Below are 25,511 nucleotides of genomic sequence, written 5' to 3' on the forward strand. Positions count from 1 at the left end.
ATGCAACAATTTCAAAGATTTTACTGAGTTACAGTTCATATAAGGAAATCAGTCAATGGCAATAAACTCATTACACCCTAATTGATGGATTTCACATGACTGGGCAGGGGCGCAGCCATAGGTGGGCCTGGGAGGGCATTGGCCCACCCACATGCCCCACCCACCCCCAGCCAATCCGAATACATTTTTCCTCACAAAAGGGCTTTATTACAGACAGAAATACTTCTAAGCACCCCCGTCCCTTCCTCAGACGATCTTGCAGGTGAAGAAGCCAGAGTGGAGGTCCTGGGCTGGCGTTGTTACATGTACTGCAACGTTGGAGGCGGTTTATGGTAGAGAAATGAACATTAAATTATCTGGCAACAGCTCTGGTGGACATTCCTGCAGTCAGCATGCCAATTGCACCCTCAAAACTTGAGACATCTGTGGCATTGTGTTGTGTTACAAAACTGCACATTTGAGTGACCTTTATTGTCCCCAGCACAAGGTGTACCTGTGTAATGATCACGCTGTTTAATTAGCTTATTAATATGCCACACTTGTCAGGTGGATGGATTATCTTTGCAAAGGAGAAATGCTCACTAACAGGGATGTAAACAAATTTGTGCATAACATTTCAGAGAAATACGTTTTTTGTTCATATGGATCATTTCTGACATCTTTTATTTGAGCCCATGAAAATGGGATCAACACTTTAATGTTGCGTTTATATTTTTGCTCAATATATATATATATATTGGGATGAAAACTCAAAATGGAATACATCTCAACTCTATATCTGACATGGTACAGTCCATAACCATGTGTGTGAGGTGTTCACTTTTGTTTCAAAGTAGATTTCTTAAAGACTACCAAGAAACACTCTGGGTGACCCTGATTTAGCCCACTGCAGTAAAAGGTTAAACTGTAAGAAAGGCCCTGAGACTCTAAGAATACTTTACTTGACTACCTAATTTTACTTTTACTGAACTACGTACAGTAATATCTGTATATTAGATGCATAGCCAAAGTGCAGACGACCGACAGACAGAGAAGTATCCTTCCTCCTACCTTGCTTTCTGTGACGCCAGCTCGGACAACCAGCACCAAACCACTCCCAATATTACAATCATTCCTATGAAGGGGATGGAGAGAACAGGAGACTCAGACGAATGGATGTAGCTCTGGATGAAGGGAAGAAAACGAGGGACGGGTGGATGGAGATGGAGGGAGGAATGGAGAGAACGGAAATAATAAATGAGTGGAGGGCATATGGACACCACAAAATCACACAAATAATTCAACACCGAAACATGATATGGCTGTGGTATAAAGGGGGGAGGGAAGTCATGACATGGACTTAGATGGATAACTGGATGGATGGATAGATGGACGGACTGAGACAGATGGATAGATGGACGGACTGAGACGGATGGATAGATGGACGGACTGAGACGGATAGATAGATGGACGGACTGAGACGGATGGATAGATGGACGGACTGAGACAGATAGATAGATGGACGGACTGAGACGGATGGATAGACGGATGGACTGGAGACAGATAGATAGATGGACGGACTGAGACGGATGGATAGATGGACGGACTGAGACAGATAGATAGATGGACGGACTGAGACGGATGGATAGATGGATGGACTGAGACAGATAGATAGATGGACGGACTGAGACGGATGGATAGATGGACGGACTGAGACAGATAGAAAAATGGACGGACTGAGACAGATAGATAGATGGACTCGGACTGAGACAGATAGATAGATGGACGGACTGAGACAGATAGATAGATGGACGGACTGGAGACAGATAGATAGATGGACGGACTGGAGACAGATAGATAGATGGACGGACTGAGACGGATGGATAGATGGACGGACTGGAGACAGATGGATAGATGGACGGACTGAGACGTATGGATAGATGGACGGACTGGAGACAGATGGATAGATGGACGGACTGAGACAGATAGATAGATGGACGGACTGAGACGGATGGATAGATGGACGGACTGAGACATGATAGATAGATGGACGGACTGAGACGGATGGATAGATGGACGGACTGAGACAGATGGATAGATGGACTGGACTGAGACGATATAGATAGATGGACGGACTGAGACAGATGGATAGGATGGACGGACTGAGACAGATGGATAGATGGACGGACAGAGACAGATGGATAGATGGACGGACTGAGACAGATGGATAGATGGACGGACAGCAGATGGATAGATGGACGGACTGAGACAGATGGATAGATGGACGGACAGAGACAGATGGATAGATGGACGGACTGAGACAGATGGATAGATGGATCGGACAGCAGATGGATAGATGGACGGACTGAGACAGATGGATAGATGGACAGACTGAGACAGATGGATAGTTGGACGGACTGAGACAGATAGACAGACAGATAAACAGATAGATAGATGGATAGATGGATGGATGCATCCGCATACTTTTGGTCATGTGGTGTAAATTCAAAGATTTTAAGAATGTAAGTACAGTGTGTGTAAGTATGTATGTGCTTATATGTGGCTGAAATTGTCTGTGGTGACAAAACAAACAACAATGAAAAATGGAAAATAGTGACACTAAACAAGATGTTGAAAGACCTGTTGAAAACCTCCTAACTCTATCTTCATTCATTTCCCATGTCCACGTTAGACACATATGAGGCATGTGGACATATAGTAAAAAGCACAGGGACATTATTTGTAGACTGAGACAGAGTAGGGACAGTCAGACCGTTTGACACCAAGCACAGGGACATTATTTGTAGACTGAGACAGAGTAGGGACAGTCAGACAGTTTGACACCAAGCACAGGGACATTATTTGTAGACTGAGACAGAGTAGGGACAGTCAGACCGTTTGACACCAAGCACAGGGACATTATTTGTAGACTGAGACAGAGTAGGGACAGTCAGACAGTTTGACACCAAGCACAGGGACATTATTTGTAGACTGAGACAGAGTAGGGACAGTCAGACCGTTTGACACCAAGCACAGGGACATTATTTGTAGACTGGGACAGAGTAGGGACAGTCAGACAGTTTGACACCAAGCACAGGGACATTATTTGTAGACTGAGACAGAGTAGGGACAGTCAGACAGTTTGACACCAAGCACAGGGACATTATTTGTAGACTGGGACAGAGTAGGGACAGTCAGACAGTTTGACACCAAGCACAGGGACAGTTGGTTTTGCCGCAGGGAGGGCATTACACAGACAAAGTGAAAGTCAGATTGCAGTGCCAGACAGAGATCATAGCTCTCTAGCATGATCTGACAGTTAATGTCAGCTTATATCAAATATATTATAATATGCAGTCAATTAGATATATAAATACATATATGAATATATATGTGAATATATATTTTTACAGTATCTACACACATAACACATGTATAGGTGTGATGTGAATAGGTGTGATGTGTTTTCTACAAAAACTTTAAAGTTTCCCGCAAATGAAAACAAGAAATACAGCAAACACAATAGCAAAAAAACTCAAGCAGAGAAATGTGGAAGTCAGAAAACAGTCAGAAACAGTCAGAATAGACACCATACGACCAAAAAGCCTTGCGATAGACTTGCAATATACCATTATTAATTCCTATCACTATGGTGACCCCTGGGACCCCTGACCTCTAACCCCAGTGTGACCTCTCACCTGCCCCCCTCCAGCCAGCCTCTCCAACTCTGCCTTGCAGCGCAGTAGCTCCTCCTCCATCCCCTCCCTCTCCCTCTGGCTGCAGTCATACAGCACCTGTAGCTCCCTCAGCTCGGTCTTCAAACCGTCACACTGAGGGAGACAGAGTAGAGCAAACCATCTAATAATCATCGAATAATCACCTAAATGAAAGCTAGACAGTCAGGGAGCATCCAAAATTTAAAAAAACAATGGATAGAGGACATATTTTTTAAATTTTTAGGCGAGGAAATATATAACCAATTTTCAGTGCGACTCTCCAGACCTGGTTGATGAGGCAAAATTAGTGGAGCGGGTCGAGATCTTCAAGTTCCTTGGTGTCCACAGGACCAATGAACTATCATGGTCCAAACACACCAGGACATTTGTGAAGAGGGCATGACAACACCTTTTCCCCTCAGTAGACTGAAAAGATTTGGCATGGGTCCTGAGATCCTCAAAAGGTTCTACAGCTGCACCATCGAGAGCATCCTGACCGGTTGCATCACCGCCTGGTATGGTAACTGCTTGGCATCTGACCGTAAGACGCGACAGAGGGTAGTGAGTACGGCCCAGAACATCACTGGGGCCAAGCTTCCTGCAATCCAGGACCTACAGTACCGGTCAAAAGTTTGGACACACCTATTCATTCAAGGGTTTTTCTTTATTTTTAACATTTTCTATATTGTAGAATAATAGTGAAGACATAAAAACTATTTAATAACACATATGGAATCATTTAGTAATCCAAAAAGTGTTAAACAAATCAAAATATATTTGAGATTTGAGATTCTTCAAAGTAGTCACCCTTTGCCTTGATGACAGCTTTGCACACTCTTGGCAGTCTCTCAACCAGCTTCATGGGGAAGTCACCTGGAATGCATTTCAATGAACAGGTGTGCCTTGTTCAAAGTTAATTTGTGGACTTTCTTTCCTTCTTAATGTGTTTGAGCCAATCAGTTGTGTTGTGACAAGGTAGGGGTGGTATACAGAAGAGAGCCCTATTTGGTAAAAGACCAAGTCCATATTATGGCGAGAACAGCTCAAATAAGCAAAGAGTAACAACAGTCCATCATTACTTTAAGACATGACTTGCCTAGTTAAATAAAACTTTCATAAAATAAATAAATATAAATGAAGGTCAGTCAATAAAACCATCAAGCGCTACGATGAGGACCGCCACAGGAAAGGAAGACCCAGAGTTACCTCTGCTGCAGAGGATTAGTTCATTAGAGTTACCAGCCTCAGAGTGCAGCCCAAATATATGCTTCACAGAGTTCAAGTAACAGACACATCTCAACATCAACTGTTCAGAGGAGACTGCGTGAATCTGGCCTTCATGGTCGAATTGCTGCGAAGAAACCACTGCTAAAGGACACCAATAATAAGAAGAGACTTGCTTGGGCCAAGAAACATGAGCAATGGACATTAGACTGGTGGAAATCTGTCCTTTGGTCTGATTCCAAATTTGAGATTTTTGGTTCCAACCGCCGTGTCTTTGTGAGACGAGAGTAGGTGAACGGATGATCTCACCATGTGTAGTCCCCAGATGACCTGGACTCCACAATTCCCCGACCTCAACCCAATTGAGATGGTTTGGAATTAATTGGACCTCAGAGTGAAGGAAAGCAGCCAACAAGTGCTCAGCATATGTGGGTACTCCTTAAAGACTGTTGGAAAAGCATTCCTCATGAAGCTGGTTGAGAGAATGCCAAGAATGTGCAAAGCTGTCATCAAGGCTAAGGGTGGCTACTTTGAAGAATCTCAAATATAAAATATATTTTGATTTGTTTAACACTTTTTGGTTTCTACATGATTCCATATGTGCTTTTTTCATAGTTTTGATGTCTTCACTATTATTCCACAATGTAGAAAATATTAAAAAATAAAGAAAAACCCTTGAATGAGTAGGTATGTCCAAACTTATGACTGGTACTGTATATACTAGGCAGTGTCAGAGGAAGGCCCCTAAAATTGTCAAAGATCCAGTTACCCAAGTCATAGACTGTTCTCTCTGCTACCGCACGGCAAGCAGTACTGGAGCGCCAAGTCTTGGACTAAAAGGCTCCTTAACAGCTTCTATCCCCAAGCCATAAGATTGCTGAACAATTAATCACATGGCCACTGGATTATTTACATTAACCCCCCCTTTGTTTATACACTGCTGCTACTCGCTGTTTATTATCTATGCATAGTCACTTTACAAATGACCTCGACTAACTTGTACCCTCGCTCATTGACTCGGTACCCCCAGTATATAGCCTCATTACTAACCTGTACCCTCGCTCATTGACTCGGTACCCCCAGTATATAGCCTCATTACTAACCTGTACCTCGCTCATTGACTCAGTACCCCCAGTATATAGCCTCATTACTAACTTGTACCCTCGCTCATTACATTTTTTAAAACATTTTTAGTCATTTAGCAGACGCTCTTATCCAGAGCAACTTACAGTAGTGAATGCATACATTTCATTTCATGCATTTTTTTATTTATTTATTTTTGTACTGGCCGCCCGCGAGAATCGAACCCACAACCCTGGCGTTGCACACACCATGCTGGCGTTGCAAACACCATGCTCTACCAACTGAGCTACAGTTGAGTACTGGGGGTACTCATTGACTCAGTACCCCCAGTATATAGCCTCATTACTAACCTGTACCCTCGCTCATTGACTCGGTACCCACAGTATATAGCCTCATTACTGTTATGTTATTTTTTAAACTTTTACTTTATTTAGTAAATATTTTCTTAACTCTATTTCTTGAACTGCATTGTTGGTGAAGGGCTTCTAAGTAAGCATTTCAAGGTAAGGTCTACACTTGTTGTACTCGGCGCATGTGACAAATACAATTTGATTTGATTTATTAACAAAGCCCTTTTACATCCACAGATGTCACGAAGAGCTTTACAGTAACCTGGGTTATACCTCAAAGAGCAAGCAGAAGGACAGTGGCAAATGAACACTCCCTGGAAAGAACACTTGTGGAACACCTCAGAACAGAGGTTATGTAAACAGCAGGCCAGGTTAGTGCATTGTGTTGTGTTGTCCATTACTGCAGTACCTAAAAATAAGTATTAGCCACTTGTGTGACAGGGTAGTCTGTGATTGGCTAGCTGTTTCTCTGATGTTTTATTTTGCTACTGTGCTATGTGTGGTGTGTGAGTCACTCAGTATAGTTCTAAATGTGGGAGTGGGAGTCGTACTTTTCTGTGCCACAATGACTCGCCTAAAAACACCCCTTGAACCACCTAATCGTTTCTTGCCCAAGCACAGTAGAAATTCAGTTGGCATCAATGACTACTGTACCATCATTGTATCTCCTAATCTTCTTCATCTTATGTAGCGTACCTGTCTCTGTACCAGTGAGGCCTTCTCCTCAGCTTGTTTCAGCTGGTCCCTCAGTGAGACGATCTCCCGAATCCTCCATTCCAGCCGGTGGGGGTCATGGGCTTCCCGTCGAACGAGATGTTCTTCTGAATGGACACGTCCTTCAGGCGGCAGTTGGTGGCTGTACCGTTGACTGGCACTCTGTCATGGTCATGTAGCTCTCAGCCATGCCCCCATCTCTGTGCCCACTCCGATTCCGGTGTCCTCCCCATCCTCCTTCAGGGACAGGTGGCTGTTGGAACTGGGATGGACAGAGAGGAGACAAGAAAATGACACATTTATAAAGTGAATGATAATGGACAAGAAGAACAATAACAAGAAGAACAATAACAAGAAGAACAATAACAAGGAGAACAATAACAAGGAGAACAATAACAAGAAGAACAAGGAGAACAATAACAAGGAGAACAATAACAAGGAGAACAATAACAAGGAGAACAATAACAAGGAGAACAATAACAAGAAGAACAAGGAGAACAATAACAAGGAGAACAATAACAAGGAGAACAATAACAAGAAGAACAACAATAACAAGGAGAACAATAACAAGAAGAACAATAACAAGAAGAACAATAACAAGAAGAACAATAACAAGGAGAACAATAACAAGGAGAACAATAACAAGGAGAACAATAACAAGAAGAACAAGGAGAACAATAACAAGAAGAACAATAACAAGAAGAACAAGGAGAACAATAACAAGGAGAACAATAACAAGAAGAACAAGGAGAACAATAACAAGGAGAACAATAACAAGGAGAACAATAACAAGGAGAACAATAACAAGGAGAACAATAACAAGGAGAACAATAACAAGGAGAACAATAACAAGAAGAACAATAACAAGGAGAACAATAACAAGGAGAACAATAACAAGGAGAACAATAACAAGGAGAACAATAACAAGAAGAACAATAACAAGGAGAACAATAACAAGGAGAACAATAACAAGGAGAACAATAACAAGGAGAACAATAACAAGAAGAACAATAACAAGAAGAACAATAACAAGGAGAACAATAACAAGGAGAACAATAACAAGGAGAACAATAACAAGGAGAACAATAACAAGAAGAACAACAATAACAAGGAGAACAATAACAAGGAGAACAATAACAAGAAGAACAATAACAAGAAGAACAATAACAAGGAGAACAATAACAAGGAGAACAATAACAAGGAGAACAATAACAAGAAGAACAATAACAAGGAGAACAATAACAAGGAGAACAATAACAAGAAGAACAATAACAAGAAGAACAATAACAAGGAGAACAATAACAAGGAGAACAATAACAAGGAGAACAATAACAAGGAGAACAATAACAAGAAGAACAACAATAACAAGGAGAACAATAACAAGAAGAACAATAACAAGAAGAACAATAACAAGAAGAACAATAACAAGGGAGAACAATAACAAGGAGAACAATAACAAGGAGAACAATAACAAGGAGAACAATAACAAGGAGAACAATAACAAGGAGAACAATAACAAGGAGAACAATAACAAGAAGAACAACAATAACAAGGAGAACAATAACAAGAAGAACAATAACAAGAAGAACAATAACAAGAAGAACAATAACAAGAAGAACAATAACAAGGAGAACAATAACAAGGAGAACAATAACAAGGAGAACAATAACAAGGAGAACAATAACAAGGAGAACAATAACAAGAAGAACAAGGAGAACAATAACAAGAAGAACAATAACAAGGAGAACAATAACAAGGAGAACAATAACAAGAAGAACAATAACAAGAAGAACAATAACAAGGAGAACAATAACAAGGAGAACAATAACAAGGAGAACAATAACAAGAAGAACAATAACAAGGAGAACAATAACAAGGAGAACAATAACAAGAAGAACAATAACAAGAAGAACAATAACAAGGAGAACAATAACAAGGAGAACAATAACAAGGAGAACAATAACAAGGAGAACAATAACAAGAAGAACAACAATAACAAGGAGAACAATAACAAGAAGAACAATAACAAGAAGAACAATAACAAGAAGAACAATAACAAGGAGAACAATAACAAGGAGAACAATAACAAGGAGAACAATAACAAGGAGAACAATAACAAGGAGAACAATAACAAGGAGAACAATAACAAGGAGAACAATAACAAGAAGAACAACAATAACAAGGAGAACAATAACAAGAAGAACAATAACAAGAAGAACAATAACAAGAAGAACAATAACAAGAAGAACAATAACAAGGAGAACAATAACAAGGAGAACAATAACAAGGAGAACAATAACAAGGAGAACAATAACAAGAAGAACAATAACAAGGAGAACAATAACAAGGAGAACAATAACAAGAAGAACAACAATAACAAGGAGAACAATAACAAGAAGAACAATAACAAGAAGAACAATAACAAGAAGAACAACAATAACAAGGAGAACAATAACAAGAAGAACAATAACAAGAAGAACAATAACAAGAAGAACAATAACAAGGAGAACAATAACAAGGAGAACAATAACAAGGAGAACAATAACAAGAAGAACAAGGAGAACAATAACAAGAAGAACAATAACAAGAAGAACAATAACAAGAAGAACAATAACAAGAAGAACAAGAACAAGGAGAACAATAACAAGAAGAACAATAACAAGAAGAACAATAACAAGGAGAACAATAACAAGGAGAACAATAACAAGGAGAACAATAACAAGAAGAACAATAACGAGGAGAACAATAACAAGAAGAACAATAACAAGGAGAACAATAACAAGAAGAACAATAACAAGAAGAACAATAACAAGGAGAACAATAACAAGAAGAACAATAACAAGAAGAACAATAACAAGAAGAACAATAACAAGGAGAACAATAACAAGAAGAACAACAATAACAAGAAGAACAATAACAAGAAGAACAAGGAGAACAATAACAAGGAGAACAATAACAAGGAGAACAATAACAAGGAGAACAATAACAAGAAGAACAATAACAAGAAGAACAAGGAGAACAATAACAAGGAGAACAATAACAAGGAGAACAATAACAAGAAGAACAATAACAAGAAGAACAATAACAAGGAGAACAATAACAAGAAGAACAACAATAACAAGAAGAACAATAACAAGAAGAACAAGGAGAACAATAACAAGGAGAACAATAACAAGGAGAACAATAACAAGAAGAACAAGAACAAGGAGAACAATAACAAGGAGAACAATAACAAGAAGAACAATAACAAGGAGAACAATAACAAGAAGAACAATAACAAGGAGAACAATAACAAGGAGAACAATAACAAGGAGAACAATAACAAGAAGAACAATAACAAGAAGAACAATAACAAGGAGAACAATAACAAGGAGAACAATAACAAGGAGAACAATAACAAGGAGAACAAGAACAAGAAGAACAATAACAAGAAGAACAATAACAAGGAGAACAATAACAAGGAGAACAATAACAAGGAGAACAAGAACAAGGAGAACAAGAAGAAGAAGAACAAGAACAAGAAGAACAAGAACAAGAATAAGAAGAACAAGAACAAGAAGAACAATAACAAGGAGAACAAGAACAAGAAGAACAAGAACAAGAATAAGAAGAACAAGAACAAGAAGAACAATAACAAGAAGAACAAGAACAAGGAGAACAATAACAAGGAGAACAATAACAAGAAGAACAAGAACAAGAATAAGAAGAACAAGAACAAGAAGAACAATAACAAGGAGAACAAGAACAAGAAGAACAAGAACAAGAACAAGAAGAACAATAACAAGGAGAACAATAACAAGGAGAACAATAACAAGGAGAACAATAACAAGGAGAACAATAACAAGGAGAACAATAACAAGAAGAACCATAACAAGGAGAACAATAACAAGGAGAACAATAACAAGAAGAACAATAACAAGAAGAACAATAACAAGAAGAACAAGAACAAGGAGAACAATAACAAGAAGAACAATAACAAGGAGAACAATAACAAGAAGAACAATAACAAGGAGAACAATAACAAGGAGAACAATAACAAGAAGAACAATAACAAGGAGAACAATAACAAGGAGAACAAGAACAAGAAGAACAATAACAAGAAGAACAATAACAAGGAGAACAATAACAAGGAGAACAATAACAAGGAGAACAATAACAAGGAGAACAAGAACAAGAAGAACAATAACAAGAAGAACAATAACAAGGAGAACAATAACAAGGAGAACAATAACAAGAAGAACAATAACAAGAAGAACAATAACAAGGAGAACAATAACAAGGAGAACAATAACAAGGAGAACAATAACAAGGAGAACAATAACAAGGAGAACAATAACAAGGAGAACAAGAACAAGAAGAACAAGAACAAGAAGAACAATAACAAGGAGAACAATAACAAGGAGAACAAGAAGAACAAGAACAAGGAGAACAATAACAAGAAGAACAATAACAAGGAGAACAATAACAAGAAGAACAATAACAAGGAGAACAATAACAAGAAGAACAAGAACAAGGAGAACAATAACAAGAAGAACAAGAACAAGGAGAACAAGAAGAACAATAACAAGGAGAACAATAACAAGAAGAACAATAACAAGGAGAACAATAACAAGAAGAACAATAACAAGAAGAAGAAGAACAATAACAAGGAGAACAATAACAAGAAGAACAATAACAAGGAGAACAATAACAAGAAGAACAAGAACAAGGAGAACAATAACAAGGAGAACAATAACAAGAAGAACAATAACAAGAAGAACAATAACAAGAAGAACAATAACAAGGAGAACAATAACAAGAAGAACAATAACAAGGAGAACAATAACAAGGAGAACAATAACAAGAAGAACAATAACAAGGAGAACAATAACAAGGAGAACAATAACAAGGAGAACAATAACAAGAAGAACAATAACAAGAAGAACAATAACAAGGAGAACAATAACAAGGAGAACAATAACAAGGAGAACAATAACAAGGAGAACAAGAACAAGAAGAACAATAACAAGGAGAACAATAACAAGGAGAACAATAACAAGAAGAACAAGAACAAGAAGAACAATAACAAGAAGAACAATAACAAGGAGAACAATAACAAGGAGAACAATAACAAGAAGAACAAGGAGAACAATAACAAGAAGAACAATAACAAGAAGAACCATAACAAGGAGAACAATAACAAGGAGAACAATAACAAGGAGAACAATAACAAGGAGAACAATAACGAGGAGAACAATAACAAGAAGAACAATAACAAGAAGAACAATAACAAGGAGAACAATAACAAGAAGAACAAGGAGAACAATAACAAGAAGAACAATAACAAGAAGAACCATAACAAGGAGAACAAGAACAAGGAGAACAATAACAAGGAGAACAATAACAAGGAGAACAATAACAAGAAGATCAACAATAACAAGAAGAACAATAACAAGGAGAACAATAACAAGGAGAACAATAACAAGAAGAACAATAACAAGGAGAACAATAACAAGGAGAACAATAACAAGGAGAACAATAACAAGGAGAACAATAACAAGGAGAACAATAACAAGGAGAACAATAACAAGAAGAACAATAACAAGAAGAACAATAACAAGAAGAACAAGAACAAGAAGAACAATAACAAGAAGAACAATAACAAGAAGAACAATAACAAGAAGAACAATAACAAGGAGAACAATAACAAGAAGAACAATAACAAGGAGAACAATAACAAGAAGAACAATAACAAGGAGAACAATAACAAGGAGAACAATAACAAGAAGAACAAGAACAAGGAGAACAAGAACAAGGAGAACAATAACAAGGAGAACAATAACAAGAAGAACAATAACAAGGAGAACAATAACAAGAAGAACAATAACAAGAAGAACAATAACAAGGAGAACAATAACAAGAAGAACAAGGAGAACAATAACAAGAAGAACAATAACAAGAAGAACCATAACAAGGAGAACAAGAACAAGGAGAACAATAACAAGGAGAACAATAACAAGGAGAACAATAACAAGAAGATCAACAATAACAAGAAGAACAATAACAAGGAGAACAATAACAAGGAGAACAATAACAAGAAGAACAATAACAAGGAGAACAATAACAAGGAGAACAATAACAAGGAGAACAATAACAAGGAGAACAATAACAAGGAGAACAATAACAAGGAGAACAATAACAAGAAGAACAATAACAAGAAGAACAATAACAAGAAGAACAAGAACAAGAAGAACAATAACAAGAAGAACAATAACAAGAAGAACAATAACAAGAAGAACAATAACAAGGAGAACAATAACAAGAAGAACAATAACAAGGAGAACAATAACAAGAAGAACAATAACAAGGAGAACAATAACAAGGAGAACAATAACAAGAAGAACAAGAACAAGGAGAACAAGAACAAGGAGAACAATAACAAGGAGAACAATAACAAGAAGAACAATAACAAGAAGAACAATAACAAGGAGAACAATAACAAGAAGAACAATAACAAGGAGAACAATAACAAGGAGAATGTCACGTCCTGGCCAGTAATAGGGGTTAATTGTCATTGTAGTTTGGTCAGGACGTGGCAGAGGGTATTTGTTTTATGTGGTTCGGGGTGGTGTTTTGGTAAAAGGGCGTTTGATTTAGTATTTCCGGGTTTTTGGTTTATGGTCTATGTTTATGTATTTCTATGTGGAGTCTAGTGAGTGTTTTTCTATGGTTGATTAATTGGGGTTGGGACTCTCAATTGAAGGCAGGTGTTCTCTCTTTGCCTTTGATTGAGAGTCCCATATATTAGGGTGCGTTTGTGTTTGTCATTTGTGGGTGATTGTTTCTTGTCTAGCGTATGTGAGCCTGAGAAGACTGTCTATATCGTGAGTTCGTTTTGTTATTTTGTATGTTCATTTTTAGTCTAATAAATGTTCAAGATGAGCCAACACAATTCTGTTGCATATTGGTCCTCCTTTTCCGACGATGATTTCGCCATATCGTCTGACGACGAAATCCGTGACAAAGAAGAAGATGTTCTCACCATGTCCTCTGTAGCTGTAGTCTCTCAGTCAGACATCTGTTGTCATTCTTCAATGTCTCACATTCCTCCCTCAACGTGACACACTCCTGCTTCAGTGTTTCTACATCTCCTGAACACACAGGACAGGTACAAGAGTCAGGACAGCACAGGACCATCATACCCCAGTGTCGTTTTCATTAGGTACGACCCAGGAGAAAATGGTGTGAAACAGAGTGAAATGGGGAAGTACTAGCAACACATCCTCCACAGGTTCAGCCACAGGTAAACACTTTGCCGGTTTACATAAAGTATCAACTCTGAGTCTGTACTCATGTGGCCTACCCCTCAAAACCATTCATCCTGTTGTACATGGCCATGCACCTTATAAATAGTCAAGAGACACAATGAGAGACCCAGAAAGACAAAGACCTGGTGTGTGTCTACCTAACGTCAGACTGGAATGTGACACCTATAAGCCTGTGACCCAAACCTAGGGGTCTAAAGTACTTAAGTAAAAATTATTTAAAGTACTACTTAAGTAGTTTTTGGGGTATCTGTACTTTACTTTACTATTTATATTTTTGACAACTTTTACTTCACTACATTCCTTAAGAAATGTATTTACTTTTTACTTCATATATTTTTCTTAACACTCAAAAGTGCTCAATACATTTCAAATGCTTAACAGGACAGGAAAATGGCCCAATTCACGTAATTCTCAAGAGAACATCCCTGGTCATCCCTACTGCCTCTGATCTGATGGACTCACTAAACACAAATGCTTTGTTTGTAAATGATGTCTGAGTGTTGGAGTGTGCCTCAGCCAACCAAAAATAATAATGTCTGAGTGTTGGAGTGTGCCTCAGCCAACCAAAAATAATGATGTCTGAGTGTTGGAGTGTGCCTCAGCCAACCAAAAATAATGATGTCTGAGTGTTGGAGTGTGCCTCAGCCAATCATAAATAAATAAATAATAATAATGGTACCGTCTAGTTTGCTTAATATAAGGAATTTGAAATGGTTTATACTTTTACTTTTACTTTTGAGACTTAAGTACATTTAAAACCAAATTCTTTTAGACTTTTACTCAAGAAGTATTTTACTGGGTGACTTTCACTTTTACTTAAGTCATTTTCTATTAAGGTATCTTTACTTTTAGTCAAGTATGACAATTGGGTACTTTTTCCACAACTGCCCAAACCCTACCGACTCTGCCACACCTAGGCTGTGCTGTCTAGGCATCTATACTGATAACATTATGAAACCTATGCATCAGATGCTGGTTGTGTTATTGCTGGTTGCATCATAGTTAGCAGAGGCGGACTGGCCATCTGGCATTTCAGGAAAATGCCAGACGGCTGGTCCATTTTTTGCCCAGTGGGCCTGTATAACTTGGTTTTGTACGCAAACTGATGATTATCTGGCTAATAATGGGGGATTCAAGTAAAAGAAAAATGGTCCGGTGTGGGGGCTTCAAGGAGAAAAATGGGCCGGTGTGGGGGCTTCAAGGAGAAAAATGGGCTAGTGTGTTAGAAATGCCAGGGCCAATTTCTGGTCCCAGTCTGCCCCTGATGGTTAGCATCTCACAGTCAAACACATAAATCAAGGCTGGGGTTTAATAAAATGTGTTGAGGAAAAGGCTGCAGCATTACAAAAGTGTTTTACACCCCACCGCTTGCTCTCTCATAGTGAGCTGCAGAGGTGGTGGTGGGGGAGAGGGGTGTGTGTTCGGGATACCAGAAGGGTGATGTCACACTGAGTTAGTCAGGGAATGAGGCAGGGGGAGGCACGGTGACATCAGGGACTCTCTCCCAGTACATGACATCACTGCTGTGCTCTTGTAGAGAGGGTCAGGGTGTGACTCAGGGAAGGATGGCTTTACACAAGCTGTTTGCTGATGTTGCTTTGACCTGGGTGGTGGACATGAGATCAGCAAATGTGCTGTGATGACCTTCCCAGATTTTGTGTTGCCACGTGGTGATCTCCAGCTCCTACTTCTGTCTCTCTCCTCTCCTCCCTCCTCTCTTTCTCCTGTCCTCCCCCTCCTCTCCCCACCTCCTCCCCTCTCTCCCACCTCTCTTCCTCCACTCTCTCTCAGCTCCTCTCCTCTCCTGTCCTCCTCCCCTCTCACTTCCTCTCCTCCTCTCCTCTCTCTCTCCTGACCTCTCCTCCCGCTCCTCTCCCCACCACTTCCCCTAAAGCTCTCTCACCTCCTCTCCTCTCCTCCTCTCTCCTCTGACTCTTCATGCTGATCTCGGCACGGAGCGTGGTGATCTCTAGCTCGTACTCCTGTGCCTCCTCGTTGAGCCTCCCCAGCTCGGCCTGATGGCGACAAAGCTCCTCCTGTAGGGAGGCGATGTCGTTCTCCCTCTCAGCCGCCGACTCCTCCGCCGCCTGCTGCAGCAGTAGCACCTGTAATGAATTCATGAATAAATCAATCTCAGCAGCAGCACCTTCAACACAAGCAAGGAACAGTCACGAACTCGCCATCCCTAGAACTCGCAGAGAACACATACATACTTCTGGAACTTGTAACGTAACGTATCCTAAAGTAAAGTGGAATAGCTTAAAGTAAAGTCACCTTAATGTGAATTATTACAAGTAAAGTAAAGCAGCACCTGCTCCTGAGCCAGGCGTAGCTCCTCGTGGGCCTCGGTCAGTTTGCTCTCTTTCTCCTCCTCCAGAGAGTCAATCTCCTCCTGTACCGGACGCAGCTGGGCTACAGGGGAGGACACGCACAAACAAACAGGAACAGGGGTTTAGATGGCTATCGTTACGACAGTGTTTCTCAAAACTCTCCTTCGGGTACCTCGGCTGTTCCGCTTGATCTATTTCCAATCTTGGACACCTGATTCAAGTTATCAACAAATCATCAAACCCACACCTGATTCAACTAATCATCAAACTCACACCTGATTCAACTTATCAACAAATCATCAAACCCACACCTGATTCAACTATTCATCAAACCCACACCTGATTCAACTATTCATCAAACCCAAACCTGATTCAACTAATCATCAAACCAAAACATGATTCAACTATTCATCAAAACCCAAGCTTGATTCAACTATTCATCAAACCCAAACCTGATTCAACTAATCATCAAACCAAAACCTGATTCAACTAATCATCAAACCAAAACCTGATTCAACTAATCATCAAACCCAAACCTGATTCAATTAATGATCAAACCCAAACCTGATTCAATTAATCATCAAACCAAAACCTGATTCAACTAATCATCAAACCCAAACCTGATTCAACTATTCATCAAACCCAAACCTGATTCAACTATTCATCAAACCCAAACCTGATTCAATTAATCATCAAACCCAAACCTGATTCAATTAATCATCAAACCCAAACCTGATTCAATTAATCATCAAACCAAAACCTGATTCAACTAATCATCAAACCCAAACCTGATTCAACTATTCATCAAACCCAAACCTGATTCAACTATTCATCAAACCCAAACCTGCATGAAATGCAGTCTCTGTGTTAAAGTTAGCATGACATGCAGTCCCTGTGTTAAAGTTAGCATGACATGCAGTATCTGTGTTAAAGTTAGCATGATATGTATTCGTGTCGTCGATCACGATGGTACATGTTACAGTACATGACGCTTCAGTATGGTGTAGAAATCAGGGGCGGATTGGCCATAGGGCTGATCCATTTTTGCCCAAAATGATAATTATTTAGCTAATAATTGTGGGATCTAGGAGAAAAAAATGGGCCAGTGCGGGGGCCTCGAAGAGAATAATGGGCCAGTGTGTTAAAAAAGCCTGGGACGAATTCTGGTCCAAGTCCGTCACCGGTAGAAATTTCCATGAATGAAATGCACATTTAGTCAGAGGGCCTACATGGCTGCAGACAGTACCTTGCAGGTTGTGGACCTGTCGTGCGAAGGCTTCTGCCTGATGAGCGCTGGTCAAACGCTCATCCTCCAATAGACCTGTATGGGACAGAGAGCGAGAGTGAGAGAGAGAGAGAGAGAAAAAGGAGAGAGAGAGAGCGCGAGAGAGAGACCAATAATTCACAAAATGGGACAAACACCAAATTGAGACTGCATGCAAAATTCTGCAAAAATATCCTCTGTGTCCAACGTAGAACACCAAATAATGCATGCAGAGCAGAATTAGGCCGATACTCACTAATTATCAAAATCCAAAAAAGAGACGTTAAATTCTACAACCACCTAAAAGGAAGCGATTCCCAAACCTTCCATAACAAAGCCATCCCCTACAGAGAGATGAACCTGGAGAAGAGTCCCCTAAGCAAGCTGGTCCTGGGGCTCTGTTCACAAACACAAACAGACCCCACAGAGCCCCAGGACAGCAACACAATTAGACCCAAGCAAATTATGAGAAAACAAAAAGATAATTACTTGACACATTGGAAAGAATTAACAAAAAAACTGAGCAAACTAGAATGCTATTTGGCCCTAAACAGAGAACACACAGCGGCAGAATACCTGACCGCTGTGACTGACCCAAACTTAAGGAAAGCTTTGACTATGTACAGACTCAGTGAGCATAGCCTTGCTATTGAGAAAGGCCGCCGTAGGCAGACCTGGCTCTCAAGAGAAGACAGGCTATGTGCACACTGCCCACAAAATGAGGTGGAAATTGAGCTGCACTTCCTAACCTCCTGCCAAATGTATGACCATATTAAAGACACATATTTCCCTCAGATTACACAGATCCACAAAGAATTCGAAAACAAACACAATTTTGATAAACTCCCATATCTACTGGGTGAAATTCCACAGTGTGCCATCACAGCAGCAAGATGTGTGACCTGTTGCCACAAGAAAAGGTCAACCAGTGAAGAACAAACACCATTGTAAATACAACCCATATTTATGCTTATTTATTTTCCCTTTTGTACTTTAACCATTTGTACATCGTTACAACACTGTATATAGACATAATATGACATTTGTAATGTCTTTATTATTTTGGAACTTCTGTGAGTCTAATGTTTACTGTTCATTTTTATTGTTTATTTCACTTTTGTATATTATCTACTTGCTTTGGCAATGTTAACATATGTTTCCCATGACAATAAAGCCCCTTGAATTGAGAGAGAGAGAGAGAGAGAGAGAGAGAGAGAGAGAGAGAGAGAGAGAGAGAGAGAGAGAGAGAGAGAGAGAGAGAGAGAGAGAGAGAGAGAGAGAGAGAGAGAGAGAGAGAGAGAGAGAGAGAGAGAGAGAGAGAGAGAGAGAGAGAGAGAGAGAGAGAGAGAGAGAGAGAGAGAGAGAGAGAGAGAGAGAGAAAAGGAGAGAGATAGTGAGAGAAAGGAGGGAGAGCGAGAGAGAGAGAGAGATGTGAGGGAGAAAGAGAAGTCGGTGTGATAGCAGAAGCCTATAATAACAGAACTGTCAAAGTTGGTCACATTTTGTAGGTTGTAAAAGTCTAGTCTTGTTTGCTAGACAGGTGACATTTCTGAAGCATCTATGTTGGCCTTTATAAAGGGTTCAGGAAGGCTTCCATCCACCTCTCTGGTCTAGCTACTAAGCCTTGAGGTTTTATACCCATGTACAGTGACCATACAGTATCAAATCACTCTACAGTGACATTCTATGTTAGGACCTCCTCTCCACACCTCAGCCTTGATTGGGTGGTCACCATGGATACCTAGAGGCATGGAGAGGCCTCCCCGAAGGGAAACAGCTGTAGTGGGTGGGGTGAAGCGGTGTGTGTGTGTGTGTGTGTTTGTGTGCATGTGTGTCAGCTGTGGGCCTGAAGAACAGCTGAGCATGCCTGGTGGGTGGGGCCCAATGGGAGTATCCCAGACTTCCCGTCCCCAGCGAACGGGGAGTGATGACATCACAATGCGGTCTAGGACACCCCATCCCCTGAATGTGTCAGAGAGACAAGGGGGGGTCATAAGCCTGCCCCTCAAAATCCCAGTGACCTCTGTGACCAGGCCGCTGATAGGTTGAAAGGCATTCAGGTCGCTAGGGGGATATCTGACAGCCCTTCTGCCTGTTCAGGTCAGAGACTCCTGAGTCAGTATCACCTTAATGCCACCAGCTGCATTAAGTACTGCAGTGCATCTCCTCCTCATGGACTTCACCAGATTTGCCAGTTCTTGCTGTGAGATGTTACCCCACTCTTCCACCAAGGCACCTGCAAGTTCCCGGACATTTCTGGGGGGGGAAATGGCCCAAGTCCTCACCCTCCGTTCCAACAGGACCCAGACGTGCTCAATGGGATTGAGATACGGGCTCTTCGCTGGCCATGGCAGAACACTGACATTCCTTTCTTGCAGGAAATCACGCACAGAATGACCAGTATGGCTGGTGGCATTGTCATGCTGGAGGGTCATGTCAGGATGAGCCTGCAGGAGGGTACCACATGAGGGAGGAGGATGTCTTCCCTGTAACGCACAGCATTGAGATTGCCTGCAATGACAACAAGCTCAGTCCGATGCTGCTGTGACACACCGCCCCAGACCATGACGGACCCTCCACTTCCAAATCGATCCCACTCCAGAGTACAGGCCTTGGTGTAACGCTCATTCCTTCGACGATAAACGCGAATCCGACCATCACCCCTGGTGAGACAAAACAGTGACTCGTCAGTGAATAGCACTTTTTGCCAGTCCTGTCTGGTTCAGCGACGGTGGGTTTGTGCTCATAGGCGACGTTGTTGCCAGTGATGTCTGGTGAGGACCTGCCTTACAACAGGCCTACAAGCCCTCAGCCCAGCGTCTCTCTGCCTATTGCGGACAGTCTGAGCACTGATGGAGGGATTGTGCGTTCCTGGTGTAACTCGGGCAGTTGTTGTTGCCATCCTGTACCTGTCCCGCAGGTGTGATGTTCGGATGTACCGATCCTGTGCAGGTGTTGTTACACGTGCTCTGCCACTGCGAGGATGATCAGCTGTCCATCCTGTCTCCCTGTAGCGCTGTCTTTGGCGTCTCACAGTACGGACATTGCAATTTATTTCCCTGGCCACATCTTCAGTTCTCCTGCCACCCTGCAGCATGCCAAAGGCACATTCACGAGGATGAGCTGGGACCCTGGGCATCTTTCCTTTGGTGTTTTTCAGAGTCAGTAGAAAGGCCTCTTTAGTGTCCTAAGTTTTCATAACTGTGACCTTAATTGCCTACCGTCTGTAAGCTGTTAGTGTCTTAACAACCGTTCCACAGGTGCATGTTCATTAATTATTTATGGTTCATTGAACAAGCATGGGAAACAGTGTTTAAACCCTTTACAATGAAGATCTGTGAAGTTATTTGGATTTTTACGAATTATCTTTGAAAGACAGGGTCCGGAAAAAGGGACGTTTCTTTTTTTTGTTGCTGAGATTAGATGATATTATCATGTCTGATTACCCCTTTATTGTAATGCTATGTTTATTATGTACAGTATCTTTTTTGGGATCTCTCTCTTTGGACAGAAAAACACATCCATCTCATTTGTCCTTATAGTGAGAAGGTGGCAGTGGAGTCACAGACCAGCCCAACTGGAGAGCCTGTCAGTCACAGACCAGCCCAACTGGAGAGCCTGTCAGTCACAGACCAGCCCAATTGGAGAGCCTGTCAGTCACAGACCAGCCCAATTGGAGAGCCTGTCAGTCACAGACCAGAGCCTGTCAGTCACAGACCAGCCCAATTGGAGAGCCTGCCAGTCACAGACCAGCCCAACTGGAGAGCCTGCTAGAGTAGACAGCTGAGACTGATCTCAGCACTCTAAATCCCCAGCATGCATTGAGCTGAGTGTGTTCAGTTTGTCCTCAGTACTAAGGTCTTAGTGTGTTCACTTTGTCCTCAGTACTAAGGTCTTAGTGTGTTCACTATGTCCTCAGTACTAAGGTCTTAGTGTGTTCACTATGTCCTCAGTACTAAGGTCTTAGTGTGTTCACTATGTCCTCAGTACTAAGGTCTTAGTGTGTTCACTATGTCCTCAGTACTAAGGTCTTAGTCTGTTCACTATGTCCTCAGTACTAAGGTCTTAGTCTGTTCACTATGTCCTCAGTACTAAGGTCTTAGTGTGTTCACTATGTCCTCAGTCCTAAGGTCTTAGTGTGTTCACTATGTCCTCAGTACTAAGGTCTTAGTGTGTTCACTATGTCCTCAGTACTAAGGTCTTAGTGTGTTCACTATGTCCTCAGTACTAAGGTCTTAGTCTGTTCACTTTGTCCTCAGTACCAAGGTCTTAGTGTGTTCACTATGTCCTCAGTACTAAGGTCTTAGTGTGTTCACTATGTCCTCAGTACTAAGGTCTTAGTGTGTTCACTATGTCCTCAGTACTAAGGTCTTAGTCTGTTCACTATGTCCTCAGTACTAAGGTCTTAGTGTGTTCACTATGTCCTCAGTACTAAGGTCTTAGTGTGTTCACTATGTCCTCAGTCCTAAGGTCTTAGTGTGTTCACTATGTCCTCAGTACTAAGGTCTTAGTCTGTTCACTATGTCCTCAGTCCTAAGGTCTTAGTCTGTTCAGTATGTCCTCAGTACTAAGGTCTTAGTCTGTTCACTATGTCCTCAGTACTAAGGTCTTAGTCTGTTCACTATGTCCTCAGTACTAAGGTCTTAGTCTGTTCACTATGTCCTCAGTACTAAGGTCTTAGTGTGTTCACTATGTCCTCAGTACTAAGGTCTTAGTGTGTTCACTATGTCCTCAGTCCTAAGGTCTTAGTGTGTTCACTATGTCCTCAGTACTAAGGTCTTAGTGTGTTCACTATGTCCTCAGTACTAAGGTCTTAGTGTGTTCACTATGTCCTCAGTACTAAGGTCTTAGTGTGTTCACTATGTCCTCAGTACTAAGGTCTTAGTGTGTTCACTATGTCCTCAGTACTAAGGTCTCAGTCTGTTCACTTTGTCCTCAGTACTAAGGTCTTAGTGTGTTCACTATGTCCTCAGTACTAAGGTCTTAGTGTGTTCACTATGTCCTCAGTACTAAGGTCTTAGTGTGTTCACTATGTCCTCAGTACTAAGGTCTTAGTGTGTTCACTATGTCCTCAGTACTAAGGTCTTAGTGTGTTCACTATGTCCTCAGTACTAAGGTCTTAGTGTGTTCACTATGTCCTCAGTACTAAGGTCTTAGTGTGTTCACTATGTCCTCAGTACTAAGGTCTTAGTGTGTTCACTATGTCCTCAGTACTAAGGTCTTAGTGTGTTCACTTTGTCCTCAGTACTAAGGTCTTAGTGTGTTCACTATGTCCTCAGTCCTAAGGTCTTAGTGTGTTCACTATGTCCTCAGTACTAAGGTCTTAGTCTGTTCACTATGTCCTCAGTACTAAGGTCTTAGTGTGTTCACTATGTCCTCAGTACTAAGGTCTTAGTCTGTTCACTATGTCCTCAGTACTAAGGTCTTAGTCTGTTCACTATGTCCTCAGTACTAAGGTCTTAGTGTGTTCACTATGTCCTCAGTACTAAGGTCTTAGTGTGTTCACTATGTCCTCAGTACTAAGGTCTTAGAGTGTTCACTATGTCCTCAGTCCTAAGGTCTTAGTGTGTTCACTATGTCCTCAGTACTAAGGTCTTAGTGTGTTCACTATGTCCTCAGTCCTAAGGTCTTAGTGTGTTCACTATGTCCTCAGTACTAAGGTCTTAGTCTGTTTGACTAGCTCATCATTTCCAGAATGATGATGCAGCTCTCTATTCAGGGACTATGAGGAACTGATCCTGTTTGAGATAAACATTTACAAAGAGCCGAGGACAGACCAAGAGACTAGTCTGTCACTGGAGATCTCAGGGAAGATAACGTGACCGTAGCGTGGCACTGCTAATGCACCACAGATAACTAGCTAGCGGTTTGACGTGGACTTCTCTCTTACCCTGCAGCTCGTGGAAAGCCTCCTGGTGTTTGTTGGATATCTCCCTGGCCCCTTCTAACTCCAGGAGGAGCTGCAGCACCTGACTCCTCAACTCCTCCAGCTCCTGCTCCTCAGACAGAGGCTCCAGCTGCTCCCTCCTACCCTTCTCTTCCTCCTAGTTAGAGATTTATACATTGTTATAAACTGGGTGGTTCCAGCCCTGAATGCTGATTGGTTGAAAGCCATGGTATATCAGACCGTATACCACGGGTATGATAAAACATTTATTTTTACTGCTTTAATTACGTTGGTAACCAGTTTATTAATAGCAATAAGGCACCTCAGGTGTATGTGATATGCGGCCAATATAGCACGGCTAAGGGCTGTTCGTAAGCACGACGCAATGCGGAGTGCCTGGATACAGCTCTTAGCCGTGGTACCCTCTCGGGCATTATTGGTTAATTAGATAGGTAAGAATTAGGTAAGCCTTGTCTGTGTCAGAAAGGCCGTAGTTAAACAGCTACTTTGTTAATCCCTGAGGAGAAATATCCTTTAAAAAAGCAGCAGATTTAAAAACAAGGGTAAAAGATATACATGAAATATACATGAAATATACATTAAGATATAGATTAAGATGTAGATTAAAACAAGAGTCAAATATATACAGTACAAGGCAAAAACTGGATACAAAGTCAAGAGCCATAAAATGTTATAAACATGCCAGATGATTATAGACCACCAAAATATAACATCAATGAATACCATCCTACCATAAAATCGCTCCTCTACCTCCACCTCCTCCTCCTCTACCTCCTCCTCCTCTACCTCCTCCTCCTCCTCTACATTCTCTACCTCCTCCTCTACATCCTATACCTCCTCCTCCTCCTCCTCTACCTCCTCCTCCACCTCCTCCTCCTCCTCCTCTACCTCCTATACCTCCTCCTCATCCTCATCCTCTTCCTCTTCCTCCTCCTCCTCCTCCTCCTCTACCTCCTCCTCCTCCTCCTCTACCTCCTCTACCTCCTCCTCTACCTCCTCTCCCCCCCTCCTCCTCCTCCTCCTCCTCCTCTACCTCCTCCTCTACCTCCTCTACCTCCTCCTCTACCTCCTCTACCTCCTCCTCTACCTCCTCTACCTGCTCCTCTACCTCCTCCTCCTCCTCCTCTTCCTCTACCTCCTCCTCCTCCTCCTCCTCTACCTCCTCCTCTACCTCCTCCTCCTCTACCTCCTCCTCCTCCTGATATCTGTCCATCATCTCCTTTTCGTTATTCTCCTCCAGTACTCCTCTCTCCTTGGCTGTGATCTCGTTGTCCATATTGAGGCTCAGGCTGGGGCTGCTATGTGGTTTTAGATCTTCACAGGGCTCATCTGAGAAGGAAAGAATACAGAATTATACAATGGTTCAAAACAGAATTATAGATGGTTCAAAACATATAGTCTACCATGGAAACACAACACATCTTCAGACCACTCTATAAATTCTTAAGTGCTTTTTATTTTAAGAGACAGTTTCCCAGACACAGATTGGACTAAAAAGCACTTTGAATGAAGAATCTCCGTTGTTTTTTAGTCAGGGAGTATCTACAGGCTTAATCTAATCTTGCTCCTGGAAACCAGCCCCAAGGCTATTATCTTATGTTTACTTTCATAAAAACTGCTTCAGAGATGTCTCTGT

At 41.1% G+C, this 25,511-nt stretch overlaps 1 protein-coding gene across 2 annotated transcripts; it reads right to left on the reverse strand.

Moving 5' to 3' along the window:
* Positions 1-1,008: 1,008 nt before the first annotated feature.
* Positions 1,009-25,229, reverse strand: LOC123739201 (coiled-coil domain-containing protein 136). 2 transcript variants are annotated; one of them, XM_045713669.1, is made up of 9 exons: positions 25,062-25,229; positions 23,858-24,011; positions 17,950-18,024; positions 16,685-16,785; positions 16,277-16,478; positions 14,088-14,196; positions 7,049-7,328; positions 3,678-3,809; positions 1,009-1,163 (listed from the first exon to the last, which is right to left on the reverse strand). In XM_045713669.1, the coding sequence occupies exons 1-7, from the start codon at positions 25,149-25,151 to the stop codon at positions 7,238-7,240; spliced, it is 822 nt and encodes a 273-aa protein (XP_045569625.1). In that variant the 5' UTR covers positions 25,152-25,229; the 3' UTR covers positions 1,009-1,163; positions 3,678-3,809; positions 7,049-7,237. The 2 variants fall into 2 exon arrangements, with proteins under 2 accessions (XP_045569625.1, XP_045569626.1); XM_045713670.1 differs by having other exon boundaries at positions 1,034-1,114.
* Between the last annotated feature and the right edge of the window lie 282 nt (positions 25,230-25,511).

This window comes from Salmo salar, unplaced genomic scaffold, assembly GCF_905237065.1.
Source record: "Salmo salar unplaced genomic scaffold, Ssal_v3.1, whole genome shotgun sequence".
Classification (NCBI taxonomy): domain Eukaryota; kingdom Metazoa; phylum Chordata; class Actinopteri; order Salmoniformes; family Salmonidae; genus Salmo; species Salmo salar.

Coding starts and splice junctions, on each gene's coding strand:
- LOC123739201 (XM_045713669.1), bottom strand. CDS start 25,151: ATGGACAACGAGATCACAGCCAAGGAGAGAGGAGTACTGGAGGAGAAT. Junction 24,012..25,061: donor GATATCAGGAGGAGGAGGAG/GTAGAGGAGGAG, acceptor ATCTCTAACTAG/GAGGAAGAGAAGGGTAGGAG. Junction 16,786..17,949: donor ACAGGTCCACAACCTGCAAG/GTACTGTCTGCA, acceptor CCTCCCCTGTAG/CCCAGCTGCGTCCGGTACAG.